General features: G+C 37.1%; 2 protein-coding genes across 5 annotated transcripts in view; one reads left to right on the top strand and one right to left on the bottom strand.

Annotated features, from left to right (window-relative positions):
* LOC107263715 (tissue inhibitor of metalloproteinase) overlaps positions 1 to 11440 on the top strand; it is a 40630-nt gene extending 29190 nt beyond the window's left edge. For all 3 annotated transcript variants that reach the window (XM_015731207.2, XM_015731206.2, XM_015731208.2), the window contains exons 2-5: positions 3315 to 3441; positions 6679 to 6761; positions 8072 to 8302; positions 9607 to 11440. In XM_015731207.2, coding sequence (XP_015586693.1) covers positions 3315 to 3441; positions 6679 to 6761; positions 8072 to 8302; positions 9607 to 9828 — 663 coding nt within the window. In that variant the 3' untranslated portion in view covers positions 9829 to 11440. The remainder of the gene's footprint in view (positions 1 to 3314; positions 3442 to 6678; positions 6762 to 8071; positions 8303 to 9606) is intronic.
* Positions 1 to 20666, bottom strand: part of LOC107263714 (synapsin) — a 92833-nt gene that overhangs the window by 53728 nt on the left and 18439 nt on the right. For both annotated transcript variants that reach the window (XM_015731205.2, XM_025081125.1), the window contains exons 3-6: positions 18684 to 19011; positions 13054 to 13307; positions 12247 to 12382; positions 12023 to 12127 (exon numbers count right to left, since the gene is read on the bottom strand). In XM_015731205.2, the coding sequence (XP_015586691.1) occupies positions 12023 to 12127; positions 12247 to 12382; positions 13054 to 13307; positions 18684 to 18953 (765 nt within the window). In that variant the 5' untranslated portion in view covers positions 18954 to 19011. The remainder of the gene's footprint in view (positions 1 to 12022; positions 12128 to 12246; positions 12383 to 13053; positions 13308 to 18683; positions 19012 to 20666) is intronic.

Raw genomic sequence — 20666 nt, 5'->3', positions numbered from 1 at the left:
AACGATTATCAACGTTAAGGAATGTTTAAAGAAAGGGTTTTTTTTCTTTTCCTCCACTCAAATACCCTCCATAAATATACCTTGACTAATTAACCGAAAAACGAAAGCCCTGAGTCTATTCATAGGTCGTACATTAACAGCGCATGTTTTTCCCGCAATAGCGACCAGACTTGGATTCAGGCTCGAGAACGCTTGTTCTCTTGTTTATTTTAACCGTAACAACAATAAATGCATCATCAATAGGAAGTTTCTGGGTGTTCACGGTACATTGTATATAACCTGTGTTCGAGTGTTGTTCTATGTATAGATCGGATCCAGCTGGCGCCGATAAACTAGAACGAATTAACTCGCTTCCGCGAGATTATACGGCTTCTCGTGTTTTACGTAGACGTCACTGTGCCCACGTAATCTTCCCAATGGAACCGCAGCTAGGTCAGGAATATTTTGAGTTACAAACGAAATACAAAATTCAGCCACTCCGTTCGCTATTATCCGATATTATTTCCAAAATGGTGATAACTACACGAATCTTTATTCAAATGACAGCTGTCAAAATTATGTAACATACCGAATGCCCGATAACACCTGCCGTGACAGATTTAATGCAAATTTACGAAAAGTTTATGAAACAAAATTTATGCTTTTGCATTGGAATTCTTATTGGCGTCATTATAATTCTTGTTAACGATTAAGGATAAATTTTTGTCATTTCTTAAGCTTGGGATTATGAGCATGGTTAAAGGAGGTCAGAACTTTATCTGCTGATATTATACCTGAATTGGACATTTTTCGACTACACAATTCTCCAAAGTGCACAGCAGGCAGCTCTACGTTGAACAAAAAGAAACGTGATCGGAATTTATTGTTCGTTCACGCGATTTGATAGCGTTATATAAATTCTCGTTATCACTGATAGACTCGTAGCTGATGCTCTGCGTGTGCGTTACAGAGGATCGAACGTGATGGGACATTAAAATTTGAACGTGAATTTACCACGAACTGAACTTTTCATACTCTATTGTAATTCGTTTCATAGTCAATCGATCGTGAACACAATTTTAACAATTTTAATAAACAGCCTGCCTTTGACAAGTGTCAACTCCACACTCCAATCTCTTTAACGTGTTTTGTCAACCCCTTGTGAAATTTTGTCAGAAACACGAATCCCTATCTTACGCATATTTGCGCAGTGAGTACACGCAACAACTCTGAATAATTTGCAGCGATCAATTGGTTTTCGAAAAACTAGGATTTATTTCCATTGATTAAAATTGTGCAATTAAGTATGAATCTCTAGCGTTAACTAATCATATACTATATTTTTTACTTTTTAAAAATACAACTGGTGATAAATGATAACATACGAACGTACAAATTTTCAGTTCATAATAACTTATACGCTGCCTTTTAATTTTCCTTTTTGTTTTGCGGTGGGAAATGATTTTCCTACTTTCGAACTCGAACGACAAATAATATCAGTTGTACCTTTATATTTAGCATCGCTACTGAAAGAGGGTGGAAGAAAATTCTGACTCTCGTTCTTTCAAACTCAAAGTAATTTACAATCCTCGTTCGTACTGTTGTCTCTATAGGTTCTCGATGAATAACAGAAAAAAAGTCCCCTCGAGGCGTGGGACAATGAATGTGTATCGCGATGACAATCTGTTTATCGCTTTTCTTGATTAAATGCCTATTCGCCCCCTTTTCTCTTGCGTGGATCGAGTGATTATTTTCAGAGATAAAAGGAAGCGAAAGAAGAAGAAAATAAAATGAAACAAGAAGAATGAAAGATCCACGGAGAAATATCGTAAACAAAAATTTTCAAGAAAATTTCGTATTTTTACAAAAGTCATGTTATCCACGCAATATATGAATTTCCAAGAAAATCAATTCGAGCTAATGTAGAAAAAAAAGCAAATTAGTGAAAAGTTGACTAGCAATGTTTCAGCGCAATTTATTTCCCTTATGTAAAATTACAATGAGTAATCACGTGGACGTCGTAACGACCAGTTTCAGCGATTTCATTTATTCGACAATGTACAAGCGTCGCCGATCGCTGATCGACCCAACGACCAGGCGAAGAAAATAAATAGGGAGATTGAAAAATGAAAAATAGAAGCGAATAAAGATAACGACGGCAATATGCATAAATCATCCGATCGGCAGAGAGAGACGAAGAGACAGCGTGAGATTGGTGGTCGCATTAATTCACTAAGCTAATTGAACTGAATGCAGTTGAGCGGATAACGCTATGATAAATAATGCTTAAACCAGCAGGTCCTTGATTGTGCATTATGCGCTGATTGCAGTCAGGCTGATTGTGAACGCAGCTTAGAGCGAAGGAATAAAATTAAATTTGCAAATTTCACAAATACAAAAAAAAACAATACTATCTTTATGGAATAATTGAAGAGATACTAAGAATTATCATTATTTTAAAACTCATGCTGCACCTGCGCTCTTGTAGTGCATTTCTTTAATTTGACCCACACACCTTTTATTTGATAACCCTACATTATTCAGTTAAAAATATAACCGCTGCATTAAAAAAATTAATTTAATTCTATAATCATGCATCATTTTAATTTAGAATATTTTACTGCACAAGATTAGATGGTCTAGTACACATAATAAAATCAATTTTTGGTCTCTTCGTGACTAAATTATCAGTTTAGTCCAGACTCGTTTCGTTGTATCGAAATTATCGTATCCCTTTTACCTTCAAGGTGCCAATGCAATTGGCACGTACGTGTAACGCCTAAAGGATACTTTCACACGGTATGAATATACAGTATTGCCAGCTGTAGAGAAAGTCGATTTACTTAGCAAGAAGCTGCTAAAGCCTCGCGCCTCGAGTTTCACTCCCTGCCGTACAACCGAAAAAGACAATTAAGTTTCTGATTAAATTAAATGTTTCATCACGCGTCTGCGTTTCGCCATAAACGCTGTACACGGTCTGACACTAAATGACATTTTGGTTATAATTTCACAGAGTCAGGTACTTCGTCGGACATCACGCTGAGAATTATTAAATTTCATTTACGCAACGGTCCTTTGTCCCGTTAACGGCGAGTGCCGTTCGCGTAAAATAAATTGTCAATCTCAGGTTATTTTTCATCGAGTTTAATTATTAATTATTACATATGGTAATAAGTACAAGCGACGGTATACCATTAGGTAACGGTTGTTTTAAGCTACCGTCTGTTTCTTAGGCATCGACATGAGATACCTCTAATTTACGCCTTATGCTTCACGTTGTGCAATTCGAATACTATTGCTCATAAATATATATATATATTTTTTTTTTCTTTCAGATGCGGTCGCTCACGTGCTGGACCATATTTTCATTACTGGCACTGTCGACGTTGCCAGTAATAAAAGTGGAGGCATGCAGCTGTGTTCTAACTCATCCACAGACACATTTTTGCGACTCGGATTACGGTAATGACGTCATCTGTTACATATATATATTTTAATAGTACAATCCCATACTATGCACTAATCACCTTGATTGGACAGTAAGGAATCTCGATTACTATATCACGTGTATGAATAAACAAGAGTATGGAATATATATTCATTAAGTATGAGAGATTGTTAATCTACAGGCTGATAATGATAAATCTCCTTAACGATTATGGTGATTAACCAATATGGTTATTAGCATTAGCGCTACCACCATTCGCAGTCCCCCCATAGTGAAGGTGGTGAATAAATTTACTTGGTAAATGGCACCACGAAATATAATAGATTCTCGTTCAAGTAGTCATGGTGAAAAGCACCCTCGTATTATTATATGAAGTAAAATTATGTCGTGAGGTCACCGAGCTTAAACGCTCCTTAAGTTTTTAATTAAATTTTGTTTAAACGCGTTAACCGACACACTCATTTTCACTTTTAGCCAATATATCCGCATTGGCGTTATACTTATTGCGCTTTAGAAAAATTAATTGAAAAATTATACAACGCAAAATCTCATGATCGATTGAAGAAATTTCAATCAAGATCAATAAGTCCAGTAACAGTTTCTTTACCGCGCGGGTAGATTGCTTCGCGTGAAAATTTATCTGACGTCACGATTCGTCCGCACGTGATTATCCACTACGTGATAATCGACTAAGGTTCATCTATAGCAGCAAACTCTATTATCAGCTGATTTCTGGTCGCGAAGTATGAACGGGCTCACTCGTTAACCAAGGGAGCAAATCCGTCCTGCAGGGCTTCCGGTCTGATTGAGTCTAGCTTTTGACATATTCCAAGAACTCACTATGAATTACGTCACGATCCGATTAGTCGTAACAACACTTTACTCAAGTAACACTATAGAAAGTATAAACAACACTGCTGGCGTTTCGTGTAAAGCGTTTCTAACCGGTACGAAAAGTTATAAGCGGTAGACTTAACGATTAACACGATAACCATATATCCGGTGAATTATCATTGATATTTATCGTCGTGCAGAAAGTCACGATTGACTGTAATGACACGTCGAATTCCCTAGTAAAAAATTAAATTGTCACGTGACCCCGTAAATTCGTTTGACGTTGTAAAAATTGCCATATTACTTTTCCATAGTCAAGAATGATGCTGATAAGGACTATTGGTGTAAAAAGAATAATATGAAAAATATGATGATTTCACAAATGGCTAAGCGAAAATAAACGATCGACGAAGAAATTCTTGAGCTGGTTGGGACTCGGGAGAGGCGAGTGCCGTTACTTTAGTTATGGGCTGTTTTATGTGAGTGCGCACGAATGGACATAACCCAACCCTCGAGCACACGTGAAACACGGCATGACTCGTGTTCCCCCATGGTGCCAGAACACATAGCCGCCCATTATTTATGCCTTTATTAATTACCGAGAACCACCTTCGACTTCTTGCAGAAGGACCGCCGGAAGGCCCTCGTTCTCATCCACATAGCTTTCCTCGTCTATGTACCAGCGTCTTTCCTATTAGTAAACGAGTTTTGTTCTTTTCCAATGACCGTTCAATACAAAATCATCGCCGTGCGTCTAACTCGTTCGGCGCTTATCGAGATATCATGAAAATACCAAAGACGTCTCATCGAAAATCTTTACGTGTAATTACACGCAATAAATCATCGTATACGAACACATTTGTTCTAGTGGGCTGGTGCAGCGTGGTACAGTGACGCAATATATCTTGATTTTGAACGGCTCCTAGCCTATGATAAGTACCGTCTATAATTCATCGATAATTCGATTATTAAAATGTATATACATATATATATATATGTACACGCTAGGATGGTATTTGTACGATTGTATCGAAAACTCAATTCAAAATTCATAAACTGGTTATACTCTCTATGGGAATCATGATTTCTCGATTGCCAACTATTTCGCCGCACTGTATAAATATAGAGAGTTTGCGGATATTACTCGTTGACGAAAAAAAAAAAATAACCTAACTTTTATCATCTTATTCGACTCCGGCTACCGACGATAGAATTACGAATGGAATACTTGAGATTTTCGGAAATTATCTACCCCGCATACGAATAGGATCGTTCGATTACGTTAGTTGGGAATATCAAATATTTTGCAGGAAACAGCAGTTAATGAAGTTTGCCGTGGAAGAACGTGAGAGAAGGATATATACGATTGAGTGAGAGAGCGAGATGGTAGATGAGAGTAGTGCGAGGATTGAGAAGACAGATTAACTCCTGTGAAGCAACAGCCAAAGTTTCAAGGCTTAGTCCACCCCTTTGGAGTTTGATTGATTTTCCCGAAAGCTCAGCTATTCAGACCTGTGAGATGAAGAAAGACAGAGAATGCCTATCCGAACTGTACACTCTAATTTACTTCGTACTATAAATTGTTACTAACCCGTGAATCCTGTAGCGCGACTTTATTTCCCACTTAAAAAACATTGAATCGCTGTAACGCGATAATCCTCAGCAAGTGATGCTGTGAGGTTAAGCACTTTCAAGCCATCATAAATGAATCCCGATACCCACTCACTCCTCTTGATAATCCTTTGTAGGTGCCTTGCCGTCCATTACGCAACTTCCGGACACCTCGAAGTGCTATACTTAATGGAGTCCTCGAAGTCAAAATACAGACTTTAATCGATTCTTAAGACGATACTCTCGACTTTTATTATGAAAGGAATAAACACTTGATTTCATCGAGAGTCTAGAAAGTTTTTATATAAATATCTTTGCCGTGTAAAAGAATGTTTAAAAAATCAAACAAGTGCACCCTACTTTCGAAATTTAACGTAATCGTGAATAAATTTGACGATTATCGCGTAAAACGTAACAGAGACATCCTCAACCCCCCAAACAGAAACATTCGGAATGATTTCGCACGTATCGAAAACACGTATGATAATGTCTATGTGTCATGCTCCATTAAGGATGCTTTTATTAAGGCAAGTACATGGATCTCGCCTACATTCGACGTCATCGTAAATAACGATAATCGACATTAATTATGATCTCGTTAGAAGAGATGCGAACAAGCAGAAATACGAAGATTCATTCGCGCTGGTATCCTCGACGGAAATTATATCGTAAACGTTAAAACGAAAAGGGTTGTAGTTATCATCTTACATGCTGCATATACACGATACGTAATTATCCACTAGGAAATGTCACGACTGATATTAATAATGACTTAACCGTGAATTTACTTTATTCTCTTATTGCAGTTGCCGTAGTGAGGGTAAAGAAGTTCTTTCCAATTAACGAGGATGAGGTTGCCTACAGGGTGAAAGTCAATCGGGTTTTCAAGGTTGGTATTAACCGTAATATACAGATCGATCATCAATGTAATAGAATTTAGAAAAAAAAAATGGACTTTACAAATAACCAAAAATATTGCATAGTACAGTCATCATTTTTGTTATTCAGTACAAAAAAATTAATGCGATTAAAAATCATAATGGAAATTTATTTGTGTGACATTTTTCATTCGGATTTTGCGACTGACCACGGAAAATTGATCGACCTTTCCCATTTCTGTAACTTCGTTTTCTGTAATCAATAAGTCCCCCAGTAGTCACGTCAGTCGCCATGATGTTCCTGTCATAAGGAAACGCGAAGGCGAAACTTACCCTATCGCCCCATGATGGATGCGAATGAATCTAATGAATGCGTAACACCCTTCTTGGAGATGTTACAGTCGTCTACCCTGAATATAAGGCTGGTTTTGGAAAGATGTTATTTATAGTGCCAAAAAGTGACGAAGACGTTGAAAAAATAAAGCAATGTAAAATAAATGGCATTGCTTCTTTTGACCGATGACAAGGCGCTGTTTTGTCTTATGAATTTTTATGGTGTTTATATATGAACGTGTATTATCAACAGACTGATATATCGAGTCGGCACTGCATGCTGCTATTACGGATTGTCCATCGTTATAATGGCGATTATGAACAATAGCTCATTATCATGCGAATCACCTATGCTCGATCTATCGCAACGGTGCAGGCGACATACTTACCAAAGTGGCCTTAATGTTCGATCGGATTGCACGATAAGGGAATATCCATTCCCAATAGATTGTATCTCGTGGGAGACAATGACACGTTATGTGGTTGATGTCATTTCGATCGGGATTGATCGTTAAAATTTTATTAGTCAATGAATCTGTGTATCCGTTGACAAGCATAACGTCTTTTTCGAGGGGCCATCTTTTTATGCTATTCAATTTTGTAGAGTCCCCTACAGATTCCATAGTCGACTTCTTAATGGAATATGCATGCCTCCTATCGTGGGAATTTCAAATTAATTAAATTAATTTAATTTTGTATCATTATATGGTGTAAGATACCGAAATATTTCCTACTAAAATATAATTGAGCTTAGGTAATTCTGAATTTGCAATATAATTATGAAACTTGATAATTCATATTCAATTATGCAACTCGATCGCAAATTTCTAATCTGTTTAGCCAGTGTTACCTTGTTTTCCGTAAATATTTCGCGAATTTATATCATAATGTCTTAAATTTTCGTCGAATTTCCCGAGTTCCCATTTAATCGATGAAAATCCTTGCCAAATATATTTTATCAATGTTTCTTTATGGTATGTAATTTCAGACTAACCCGAAAGCCGACATGGCCATGAAGCAAAATATTTTGTGGACATCATCGATAAGCAGTATGTGCGGCGTATATCTGAACTTGGGAGAGACGTATGTAATCAGCGCGAGGATTATTTCTGGAAAGCCCAGTATATCGATCTGTGGACTCGCGACACGTTGGTCCGAAGTGACACCGCGACAACGCAAAGGATTCCGTCAATTTTACCATCGCGGTTGCGTTTGCGAGGCAAGTATATTTTTACAGAGCCAATATTTAATGCATTTTAATTAAATCATTTTTAAGCACAAGTGAATAAAACACGCGAAAATGTCTTATCAATTTTTATATCGAATCGCTGTAACAAGAGTAATCATTGAAAATTTCGACTTTAGTACTTTCCAAGAAAAAAATGTTCGCCACAGGCATGTTACTTATCATACGCGTTACCAGTGCATCGCTATGGATTGATTATGATACAGATTTTTAGTGAATAACTATCGTTTCCAATTTATAGTGCTTACAGTACTTGTGGCAATATACACTTTCTAGCACGATAGACAAATTTTCTGCTTTCACGTCCACCCATCAATTTCCTACTAAGGTTAACCCCGCTAAAGAATAAGCCTTGCACTCGGACGGATTAGACGCTTGCAATTTTCTAGGAGAGTAGTGCAATTCACGAGAATCACGATAGAAGGATAGACAGACGAAGGTGGAATGAAAAAGGGATGAACGAACAAAAAAAAAATAAAAAAATAAAAACCCATCGCGTACTCGATTCGAGCCAAGTATTGGCACCGTGTCGATTTAGGCGGATCCAATGGCGAAGAATTCGCTAAGCTAGTTTCCTCGCTTGAGAAAATTGCACAAGATTGCAGCAAATAGTAAGAGCGAGTAAATAAGAGATAAATTGCACGGTCGAAAAAGCTAGAGAAAATTCTTAGTCTTCTTTACTGTAGTTACTGTTACAGCGTCGTGTCGCGACACACGTTGGACAACGTGAAACTCGTAACCGGAAGCTGTCAGTGTAGCGCATAACCATAATTGAATTCGCGAACAGTAAATAGAAAATTTAATAACGTCAAGGGAAGAAAAAAAAAGTAGCAGCCAACTGAAAAACGAATAATGCCCAGCAAGCCCGGATACGCGGTTCTTTTTTTCTTTCCCAACCAAACGGAAGCCGACGCTAATGCAAGTACAGAAAAAAATGATAAAAAAGTTCGCAAGCGTTCTGCCTCCATATTAATTCCAAAGATTGCATTAAAGTAATCGTAGACGGAAGCACCCTGAATCTTGGCTAGAAACCGCACAGGGTACTGAGTGCACTCGTATATTTCAAGAATTTTCCACAATGAAAAAAAAAACGGGCAAAATATTCACATTTACGTAAAGCACAGAAAAAAAAATCTTAATAATTTATCCACCGTTAATATACCTTCGATCCACTCGAATTACTAATATCGACTCCCGTGCTTCATACGCACTCTAACGGTGTACCTGTATACAAATCGCATAATGGTTTCCGATATTCCATATCTTTCTCTACGCAGATTCTCTACACTCACTGGTGGCGCAAGGGTGCAGCATTCGAATCCGCCGCGGGAAAGCGATGTCTATGGGAAAGTGCACCTGGTCCCCAGGATTGCCAAGAAAAGTATGGTATATGCATGCTAAGCCCCGGAGGATGTTCCTGGGTGCCTTCGGTGCCGTATAAGAACTGCATTAAGCAGCATCAACGTCAACGTGAACAGCAACGCGCGAGAGAACCCTGATTCTAGAATTTCATTCACCTCCTCCGCACGAATTCTCTCTTCAGGAAGATCATACTCGCATCTACTTATTCTTCTGTCTCTAACACTGTACGCTCCTTGCATTTTTTACGTGCATACACGCCAGACGCATTTATGTGTAACGATGCATAGACGCGCAGTAGTTGCATCACCCGCTACTTGTATGATACCGAACGAAAATCGCTTGTTTTTTCGTAAAGTAACGAAAGTATGAAAAAAATCGGTCATCAAGTGTGACAGCGTACAGATCATTAATTTATTTCTGAATATCTTTTTAATCATATTGAGAATCTATTTTCATCAAATATATTATAGAATGCACGAATTTTTCAGTCGGTATCTGTGATGCGTTTACGTTTTATTATTTCTAAATCAAACAATAAATACTAATGATGTTACACATTCATTTTTTTTTTGGTAAAATTATCAATTTTCAGGACACTTCCTGCTGAATTCGTCATTGTGGCGAAATTCCTTTACGAATACTCAATATTTTATTTGTCAGCGATTAACGCAAATTATTTAGATATTCACGTATTGTATAACAAAATATTTACCTGTTTGATTTTATTCATAAATTTTCTGTATTGAGCAAGAACCGAGAACTGCTTTTCTATTTAATGAGAAAATTTCATTGAGAAATATATCTTCGGCGGAGATGTTCTCAGATAAAATAATTATAACTGTATTCTTCTTTCCGCGTTGTACATATTTAAGGTTAATGTATGATATGTATTCTTAAATTATTATTTTTTTTTTTTAATAACAAGTACATTTTTTATCAGTTTCGCAGACGTCAAATAACACATCGATCACATATACATATGGTATAAACAGTTTAAATCAGTATGCTATCATTAGTGGTTATATATGAAATGTTTAACTTTCAAATGTTGTTATATGACGTTCGTGATACTGTCGACCTAACCTAACCTCAAAGTATTGAATTGTCGTATTAAACTAATTGACGTTATGCATATTACTTATACGCGTAGACGTATACAATGTCTCTTAGTAGAATCTCACAATTGGGATCTATGTTGTTACCCACGATTCGAGCGCGTAGAGCGTGATCGTAAACGTTGGATAAAATTGAGTACAAAAAAAAACTAATGTATTTAATTCGAAATTAATTAAATTTTTTTCATACTAACGTATTTAAGTGTAAAGAATAATATTCCGTGAAAATATAAATGCCCTGACAGCAAGATTGTATGTACGTGTCGTCGATTCATTCCCTGGAAAAAACCTTGTCCATTTGTTAACCCACCGATCCGATTATTATTTCCTAAGTGCGAATTAAAAATGTCATTTAAGTTTGTATTTACGATTTACTCAATTTTTAAAAATCTTGTATTAACCAATGTACGACCAATTGTAACTTGTGCACAAAATTACACGGAATTTATTGTATGAAGTTGGTTCGGCAAAATTAAAGTTAAGGTGTATTACGTCTTGTAAGGTGTATAGCTGCTTTATTTGTAATGGATATATAAGTATATTTATAACTTGTCATAAATATGCAAATTTATAAAGATTTTCTATTCTTAACATCTCACCTACATATACCTGTTATAAAGAATAATTCAAGAAAGTACTTTTGTATTATTGTTTATTACGTTACTATCGTGTTGCTACTTTGTAACGTTACTGTTCATCAGATTACATAAACCAAAGTTTCAACGCGTCATTTAAATTTTGCTCTATGCCTAATTCTATTCTATTTAACGTTCATATGTATAATGCAAAAATAGGTTGATTTCTTGTATTTTGTATGAATAGTTCTTGAAACTTACACGGCAAAATCCAATTGTATAGCATCGTAATAGATATCTCCTACGTTGTACCGCATTTGACGCAAAATAAGTACCGAACGTTACTACAATAAATGTCTGTTTCTTTCCTGGGATTTCGTGGCAAACACTCAAGTTTACGACGAGAAAACTTTCTTGAACAGATGCAACGCAGTTTCGCAAGTTTTATCTTAAATGACGCAAAGTAGCATAAATCTAAAATAACAATAATTCAATTCTGCTGCAATACCGAACTATTGTTCTTTCATAAAACAACAACATAAATCGACGGGACGTGCCCATAAATATTTTCGCGAACTACCTACGACGATTCACAAAACGAACGAATGTGCAATATCAAAAAATTGAAATCAACGACTCACCATTTCACGATGATTCGGGTAGTAAGTCTGATCGATCAGTGGAAAATTTTCTTTGCCAAGACGACGCTGCAAGCCCAAAAGATGCGCGAAGACCCAAGGTTTGTCCTGTGAAATGACGAATTTTAATTGTGCATTTTTTGTTAAAATTCCCTTTCTTATTTTCTGAGCAAATTTATCACCGGCTGAACACATTTATGTAACCTGGAAAAACTAATTGCATATACCTGAAAGTTGTAAATGGCCGTCAGGTTGTTGACACTGGGAACACCGCCATACATCAGACCCAGAAGAAGATTCTTGTAGTCTTCACCAGCATCACGTAAATTTTGACGTACAAGGACAAAATCCGGTTTAAACGATCTGTCGAGAAATAAGAAATCCAAAAATAATGATTAGTTATTATAAATAACTAACAAAAAATCTCCAGCGTTACTTAGCTGATTATAGAGTATCAAGTAATAGAAAAGCTCATCATAGTCTTTTACGAGTATACAAACGTAACTACGACAGTTCTCGGTTAAGTTGGGTTAAGTTAACGCGCTACCCACCATACAGTCCTTACTTCCCGTAATAGCGTCACGACGTGGGTAAACATCAAAACCATAAAGTTCGCGTCGCGACGAAACTTTTACGAAGTGCAAGAGTTAATTATCGCGTAGGTGTCACCCTGGGATTACAATGCTCATCCAGGAGTAATTTGCTCGACTGTTTCTCGTGAAGTTCTAGCAAATCTAAATTATTTATACCCCTCAATTTTGTCACGGTTTCAGGGACGTCTCGACGTCCTAAAGACGCACCTCGGTACTAGAAAATCTTGTATCCATATAATAGCGGCGACCTCCAAGCTCGCCAAGTGACCTCGCTAAGGGCGTACTTGAATAATCATCCATTGTTCCCAGTATGAACGAAGCCTTAGACATTGTTTGGTATCATCAAGAGTTCATGGGCAACTGTTTCTTTCCGAGAGTTTCATTTTACACGTATATATAGTCCTGATTTAAGTGCCTTCAAAATTCGGATGAAAAACCTACCGGATGACCTTGGTCCCGTTACGAAAAACGGCCATGGAAACAATGGCGCCTGCTTCGCTGGCTGTGAGTGACAATTCCCGAAATTCAGCTTGCTCCACACGAATTTCATAATCGTTGTGCAATCGACGACCCCGGAAGTATTTGCTCCAATCGGTGTTCTGATCGTCAATCACCAGCAGGGTGAAGCAACGATCCTTGTTGAAAGAAGGTCCACGAGTTGCACCCGACACCGCTGCTCCCAGGATAGATGCACCCTGTATATATAAAAATAAAATTCTATGGTTAAAACATATCTTTAAGGATATATGAATAATTCACATTTATAACTCCAACCAACAGTACTGCTGAAACGATAAGGGTTAATATAGAATTTCTGACATTTGAAAAACTAATTACACTTGCTTACTTGATGCTACCAATATGATATAACGTGAACGTATGTTTAATATTAAACTTTAAGTAAATGCAGGCTATGGACTTTCGATGAGTTTGTAACGAAGTTTCATTATAACTTGATCACACTGCTTAACTAGTATAGCAATATTTTGCTCAGTATTATAATTAATAATATATTATAATCATGGAACTGAGAGTATTCATTTAGAATATTTTCGAATTTGAATATGTAATATTAGGTAAATGTAAAAAACAGGCGTATATACCACATAGTATTCGACTACACACCACTTATGCTTACTTTCGTTAATTTCAAATACTCTTTGTACTGTACAATTATTAATACTTCAATAACTTTCATGTAATAAAATCCATAAAACTTATAGCAGTACCCAACAAAAATTGATCCCCTCGTATCCTTTATTCTGACCTAGGGCTTGGATTCGAATACTAGGTCACATAGATGATGTCCTTGACAGCCGTTAAAGTCTAGCAAGCATCTCATGTATAAGCAACCAGGTAGACGGGTAGGTATGAAAGTTCTCAAACATGAGTCTCATAAAATGTTAATAAAAGTTCATCTTCCGTAGGCAAAAGTAGCAAGGCGCTGCCAGCAGCAAGATTATGCGTACATTTTTTATGATGCTCACGCAAAGGGTGGAAAGTGCTTTTATTTTTATCATTCAAATGAGACCACAGTGACCTGTCTCGTCGCCAAGCAAGACTATGGGGGTTTATATCACCCTTTTGAATTTCGCACTGAATAGTTTTCACAAAATTCGATGATCGCCCGTTCCGGATGTAGGTATCATCACAGAATAGCTTCAGGCAATTTGAACTCTTTGCCTGGCATGGGTAGGTATTACCTGGATAAACGGAAACTACCCTCAGGCATTTACAGCGCGCGTGCACACACTACCAGGAGGAAAAATATCTTGACAAGGGTTGATATCGGTCAGAGGGTTGATTCATTCGAATTCTCACGTTCCAGAGTATGCTTGCGATTTCATCATCCAGCTGAGCGTGAATAGGAAATCCAAAATGTTCCGACTGAGCTTAAACGCTCATAATAAAATGTTAGGAAGGGATGAAAATGTTTTGTGTAGAGTGGATTCTTTTTTTCTCCTTTTTGATAAGGGACGTTGGCACAGCAGGAGTAAGCACTTCCTATGCCGGTATTATGTCTCATCTTGTTGCTTTTCTCATCCAATAATATCTAAAGCATATCTATCCTTATCTCTCTGGGAGGTTTTCAAGAAAAATAAAAATAAAATATTCATTGCTGACTAAGCTAAGCTCTTAGCAGTTTTCTATCCTCTTTCTTTCCTTTCTCTGCTCTCCTTATTTCATCCCGCGAAGATAACTTGGAATTTTGCGCAAGGAGATAATTAATTTACCTGCTTGACGATGAACAATTATATTTACAGAATTATTAAAACTACCTCACGTATAACAGCGTGAATCTGCTTAATTAAGTGAAAGTATAATTGCATCGTGGAAATATTCATGGAAAGTAACTTTTTTTGCAAAAAACGTATATCATTGTGTCTATAGGTGTAGTAGGAGTTGAAAATAATAACGTGCTCGGGGTTTCAAGTTTCATCCCTCGTTACTACGTATTTCGTTTACATCCAGAGATGGTTCGGATTAGAAATACGATATTCCTTAAATCTGCTAATGTTAAAGCAAATAAACCACGAACTCCATGATTCTCATTTACTCATGTTTATCATAAGGTCTGCCCGTGCATAACGCTTTGCATATTCTAGCACTCAACGGAATATGCTACGGCATGGACCGGGCACGATATCGGTCAATGGCCCTATTCAACTGAATATAACGAAGCAAGTAGATTACAAATAACGTAATCAATACAAAAATAAAACAATTGTTTCGTTTTAATAGGATTTCGACGTACAATTCGTACAAAAGAAAATATAAAATACAAAATGCAGATATTCAATGTAGTCAACCAAGCAAGACTGATAAATTCATATGTTGAAATCACACGAAAAATATATCGCTAGCTTAATCTATAGAATAACAGAAGCAAGAATAAAACACCTAATTCCACAGAACGATATTCTTGAGCTCAAAATGTGGCTCAATCCTTTTTCGTTTATTCAGTAAAACCATTAAAATATATTTTCACGGATTCTCAAAATATATTTTCAAGTGCAAATATATCATCCTATTATGAGACGTTCGATGTATTATTCGTCACGCGTACACGAAATGCGCGAAATTTGCGATTCCGCAAAATCACAAACCTTGCGAATGAATAATGAAAACTTTGAACCAATGGTCGTAGAACTATGAAATAACGTGGCTGGCCGGTAAATAAGAAACGTAGCGGACACCAGTCTACGTAAACGATGCACGTTGCTTGACAAGTTTTTGTCCCGTCGAGCTCGCAGGATTTTCGCTAACAAATTGAAATGTTTGCGGTCGCGCAAAAACTCAGCCGCGGCTACCGGTAACGGACACATGAAAATTGGCAAGCTGCCTCGTCTACGTGGTTATTTGCATAAAAGTCCAATTAGTTGATGTAGTTTTCAACGTGCATTTTCACGAGGCAGCTACAAGCACTGCAAGCCACCCGGTGTCACGATACGATAGTCCAAGCAACGACGCAACTAGAATGTAATTAGGATTATGAGCAGAGATTGTGCATCGTGTGTTTTGCTTTCAATTAAAAACCCATTATAATAATATATCAGATGTGTAGCTGCTTAAGGACAATTACGGATTTGGGATTGTGTATCAAAACTATGTATATGATGCATTTATGCTACGACCCAATACTGCAATAATTATCGATAGGATATCAAGGTTATATCGTTCCAATTATTTTCATCGTGAGATTGGGTTTCGTTATGAAATCCAAATCGCTTCGATTTGGTCGCGCATAGATTGCAGGGTGCATAATTCAGCCTGCAATTTACAACCTTGCTTCGGGCTGTTTGACGCTTATATTAATGATCGGTGACACGCGAATTCGCGAATCGGATTGCCATATTTATTCGAGCTTGTACTTTCCATACTGCGGTAAGAGGAAATCAATTTTGCAATATACGATTTTACAAAATATTTTTTAGGAAGGCGCAACTGTACATACACTGTGTACGGAACATTATACATAAATATTTAACATCGGTTTCATTCGATGCCCAGATTCAGTTATCCAATTGACACGGATGGATATAATGAATTGCATTCATAGAAAATTATATTGCACATTCTCACAGAATATTATAATTTAATTCCCCGGATATATTTAAAAATTCCTATAACAAAAGTCGCTAAACACAATTCTATGTATAATCGAAAACTAATCAATACAAAATTACCTATATTTATATTTCACGTTTGTAATTAATATACTTTAATAAAACGTATAATAATCCTTTTTATTTTTCTTAAAAAAAAATAAAGTAAATGTTTCCCTCATTTGTAATAAAAAAATAAATAAAAATTTATGTAAAATTATTTATAGTTTTTCCAAACCCCTTGTACTCGATAGTTTTCTTCTGTTTTTCTTCAACCTTTACTCCTATGCTCAAAAAATATCTTAACCCTGCATCAAAAGCGTTTCGTATCAGCATTTTACGTCTTCCACTTTTCACTGAGCATGAAGCACGACGGGTCTGTGATGTAAGCACTAGATATGGTAGGGAGTAAATTATATAGGTATAGTGAAATGTGAACGAGGCATAGTAAAACTAAACGCAGATATATTTGAAGAAGGCTTGAGGTATTGATCGCTATCGGGAAAGGTTCGGTGCGCCTCTTGATATGCAATGTATTCTATCGCTAAAAGGCGACTCGGGATATTGAAAGGAAACAGTAGGTGCGGATGGCGAATAGCCAGACAGCAGGTCAAAGGTATTTTCACGGTTCTGCATTAACGGTATAAGAAGTAATCGTTGGAAAATTAGTATTAAAAAAAATGATACAGATTGTATATTAAGGATACTTGGTTATTCAAATATTTCAGATCCATTTGCAGCCTATAGTTCTTATATTTAATAATTATATCTGTCATTTATAGCAAGTTACGAAAAACTTGAGGAAAATATTTAAGTAACAATTTTGTTAGGGGTTTAAAAATTTTTTACGATATCGCATGTAATGAAACTTGTTGGAATCTTACGCACGGGTACTTGAACATCTCGTAAAGGAAACTTCGATAATTCCGGAAAAGCGTCACATGAAAAGGCTCTTTTGGCATCAAGGACATCCTGCTATGGCGTACGGTAGATGTTGAAAGTCGCAAGCAGGTACTGAACACCCATAAAAGTAATGAATCACCCTTCAGCACCCTTAAAAGGGTGCTTCTTGAATAATAGAGACTTTCGAAATCTCTTTATTTCTCACCAGGAACCGGTTGCACATCGACTGAGAAGATATTAGCTGCTGTCAGCTTCAGAATAAATTAATCACTCTGCTCTCCTAGCTCGAGCCCTGAATGGAGCCGTTTAGCATAAGAAACATATTTAATGAAACAAAGGTATATTTTTATTTTGTTAAACGGTCAAGGAATATTTCTAATACGTACTGTACAATAGAATTGAATATATGTACACTTGAATGAATAAAATAATTGTTCTACCGATCAAGAATTGGTATAAAAAAATGTTTGCCTGAATATATTTCCTTTAAGGACGATTAACACTCTTGCTTATCCTCGTAATGTTCTTCCTGAACAATAAAGGGTATCGCTACCAGAATTTTCGTACAGTAGCCGGACGTCTGCTTTAGGATGAAACTACTAGGTAATTAAAAAGGTCTTAAACAGGATTAGTGGTAAAAGTAATATTATACCACGACACGGTTATTGCCTTGTCAGCCATGCTTCATGATAAGCAAATCCACTTAAAAAGTCCTTCCCTTTACCTCAGACTATGCCTCTAATTATCCATTCAAGTCAGTTCACCCATTGTCCTAGCAAACTTCACGCATACAATTCTAACCAAACAAAAAAGTTGAAACCGGCCGACATTTTTTTTACAGTATTTCATTGTAAAAAGTTCAAGGAGATGAACTTCGCAGCAAGTATATTCTTAAAGTCACATAACTCCATATTCACAAAGTAAACTGGCCGTTGGTCTAATAAATCTATGCAAATATATAAAGAGTCAAGACACGGGCAAAAATCACAACAGAGCTGTAGAAATATAAAAAAATGTTAATAGCAAATTTAAAAAATAATTAAATAAACATTTGTTACTTGCCTGATCACGAGCGGCACCAGTCAGACTCTGCACCCTTTGGAGCAAGCTTTCCCGTGTTTTAGCTGGCGATGATGGAGCACTGGTTGTCCTTGAACTGGGTCTCAGGTTCAGGCTCAGGTCACCTCCACCGGGTTGTTGACTACTGGGAGGAGGTGCCCCTGGCACAGGTGGTTGATTAGGTGGTGGTGTAGGTGCAGGCTGGGACTGAAGTGGTCTATCTGGGACACCTTGATACGGTTGGGACGAGTCCTGACGGCCCAGGGTGGCCATCCCAGATTCAGAGATCGGCTCATCATCAAGTTCGGAACTTAAGTCGCCCGACGAGAACCTAGAAGACAAACTACAATGGCCGCCCTGATAAAGACAATCTCCTGGACCCCTTTCGTCCATTCAGTGCACATTAACCAGCCATTACGTGTGTTCCATTAAATTAATGAACTCGATGACTGATGAGAAATTCTTATGACCGTGATGATGATCTCTATGATTCTTCATAATAGCACCATGCACCTGCTCCTGTGCAAATCTGAAAGTTCACATCCGAAGAGCATGCACACTGAAACATTTGGTGCTGAATTAATAAAAAAAAAAAAGTATTTTATACAATTTTAATTGACTGCAATCTCAGGAATTACTGTATTTTCAATTATTCAATTATGCACGAGTATACGACAGTCAATAAGGCGGGTACGCCGCAAAAACGGTATCAGAGTTATTAGAATTTCAAGTATCCCAGCAAGTACAAGTGGTACAGAAGTTACCAGTGCTGACAGTACAGTTTCAATGAATGAGGTGCAACTTGTTGGGACTCGCGAACACGCCACTAGCCTGCACGACGAAGTTCAGCTAGGAACGAGCCGTAACTCGTATTGTTAGCCATTGCATAGGGATACGTGCAGCAGGCAACATATATATATACACATATAAACCCATATATGGCGTCACGGTGTAGATACACTAGACTGAAGTTCAGAGTGAGTACAGCGGGTGATATGTGTTGAATTAACGTTGCGGGTTACGTCGTACGCTGGATAGCAATGGCTTACGAAGTTCGCGGTCGGCGAGTTTCGTTAGGCGTTAATTTCATTGCCGTCAGTTTGCGTTATTTACCGAGATTTACGGGTGGAAGTAACGATGAATGTGTAACCGCCATGCGTGATAAATAACAAGTATGTCGCCGTGAATTCCAAGCACGGGCGTTGTCAGGTATATTTGATAAATCATCGGCCGTACGAAAGAGTCACTTTTCGCGGAGGCGTTCATGGAAGCGTGTAAAGGGGAAAAAAAAAAAAAACAAAAAAAAACAACATACTAATAATAAACGAAGGTAATAACTTTCAATTTCAATAATAATTGACGTGGTAAAAATTGAAAGCGCGAAAGTGTGGTTATAAATTACGTATGCGAATGCTCAGTCCCACCTTTTGCTCCTCCCTTTCAATCTTGCGACTCATGAAATATAAATGGATTTCAATAACAACGAAGGAACGTTCCTGCCGTGGAATTAATTTGCAATATCGCGGCTCGTATACGTTTCAATAAAATAGCCGCGATGCTTTGCTTCGATCGATGGGGGTGGCGAGAGAAGGATTGGTAAATTGATTTGCGTCTTCGTATATGAGTTTCATTGAACATTTTAATTTCACAGGGAGTTTTCTTTCTTCTCGCTGAATTTACGAGGACGCTTGAAATTAATGCGTCAAAGGGATGCGCCGTCTGTCGATAATTGCTTTTGCAACTGCAATTGCGTCTAATTTGTCTCCACGGCCATTATACGTACAATATTCTAGATCCTTTATTATCACCAACTGGTGTATTGCAAATAACTCTAATCATTAACATTGACATCTATTGCGGACATATAAGAGTACGTGTACCGCATACAGTAATAATATGAAAAATGAGCAATAAACCAAAAAACAACGAAATACATGCAGAAGCAATTAAAAATTGAAATCTATTAAAAATGAGTAAAAATATTGA

The sequence above is a fragment of the Cephus cinctus genome, unplaced genomic scaffold (genome assembly GCF_000341935.2).
Source record: "Cephus cinctus unplaced genomic scaffold, Ccin1 Ccin1_scaffold0160, whole genome shotgun sequence".
NCBI classification, from domain to species: Eukaryota; Metazoa; Arthropoda; class Insecta; order Hymenoptera; family Cephidae; genus Cephus; species Cephus cinctus.
Note: the sequence above shows the minus strand (reverse complement) of the source record. Positions and strands in the feature narration are given on the sequence as shown.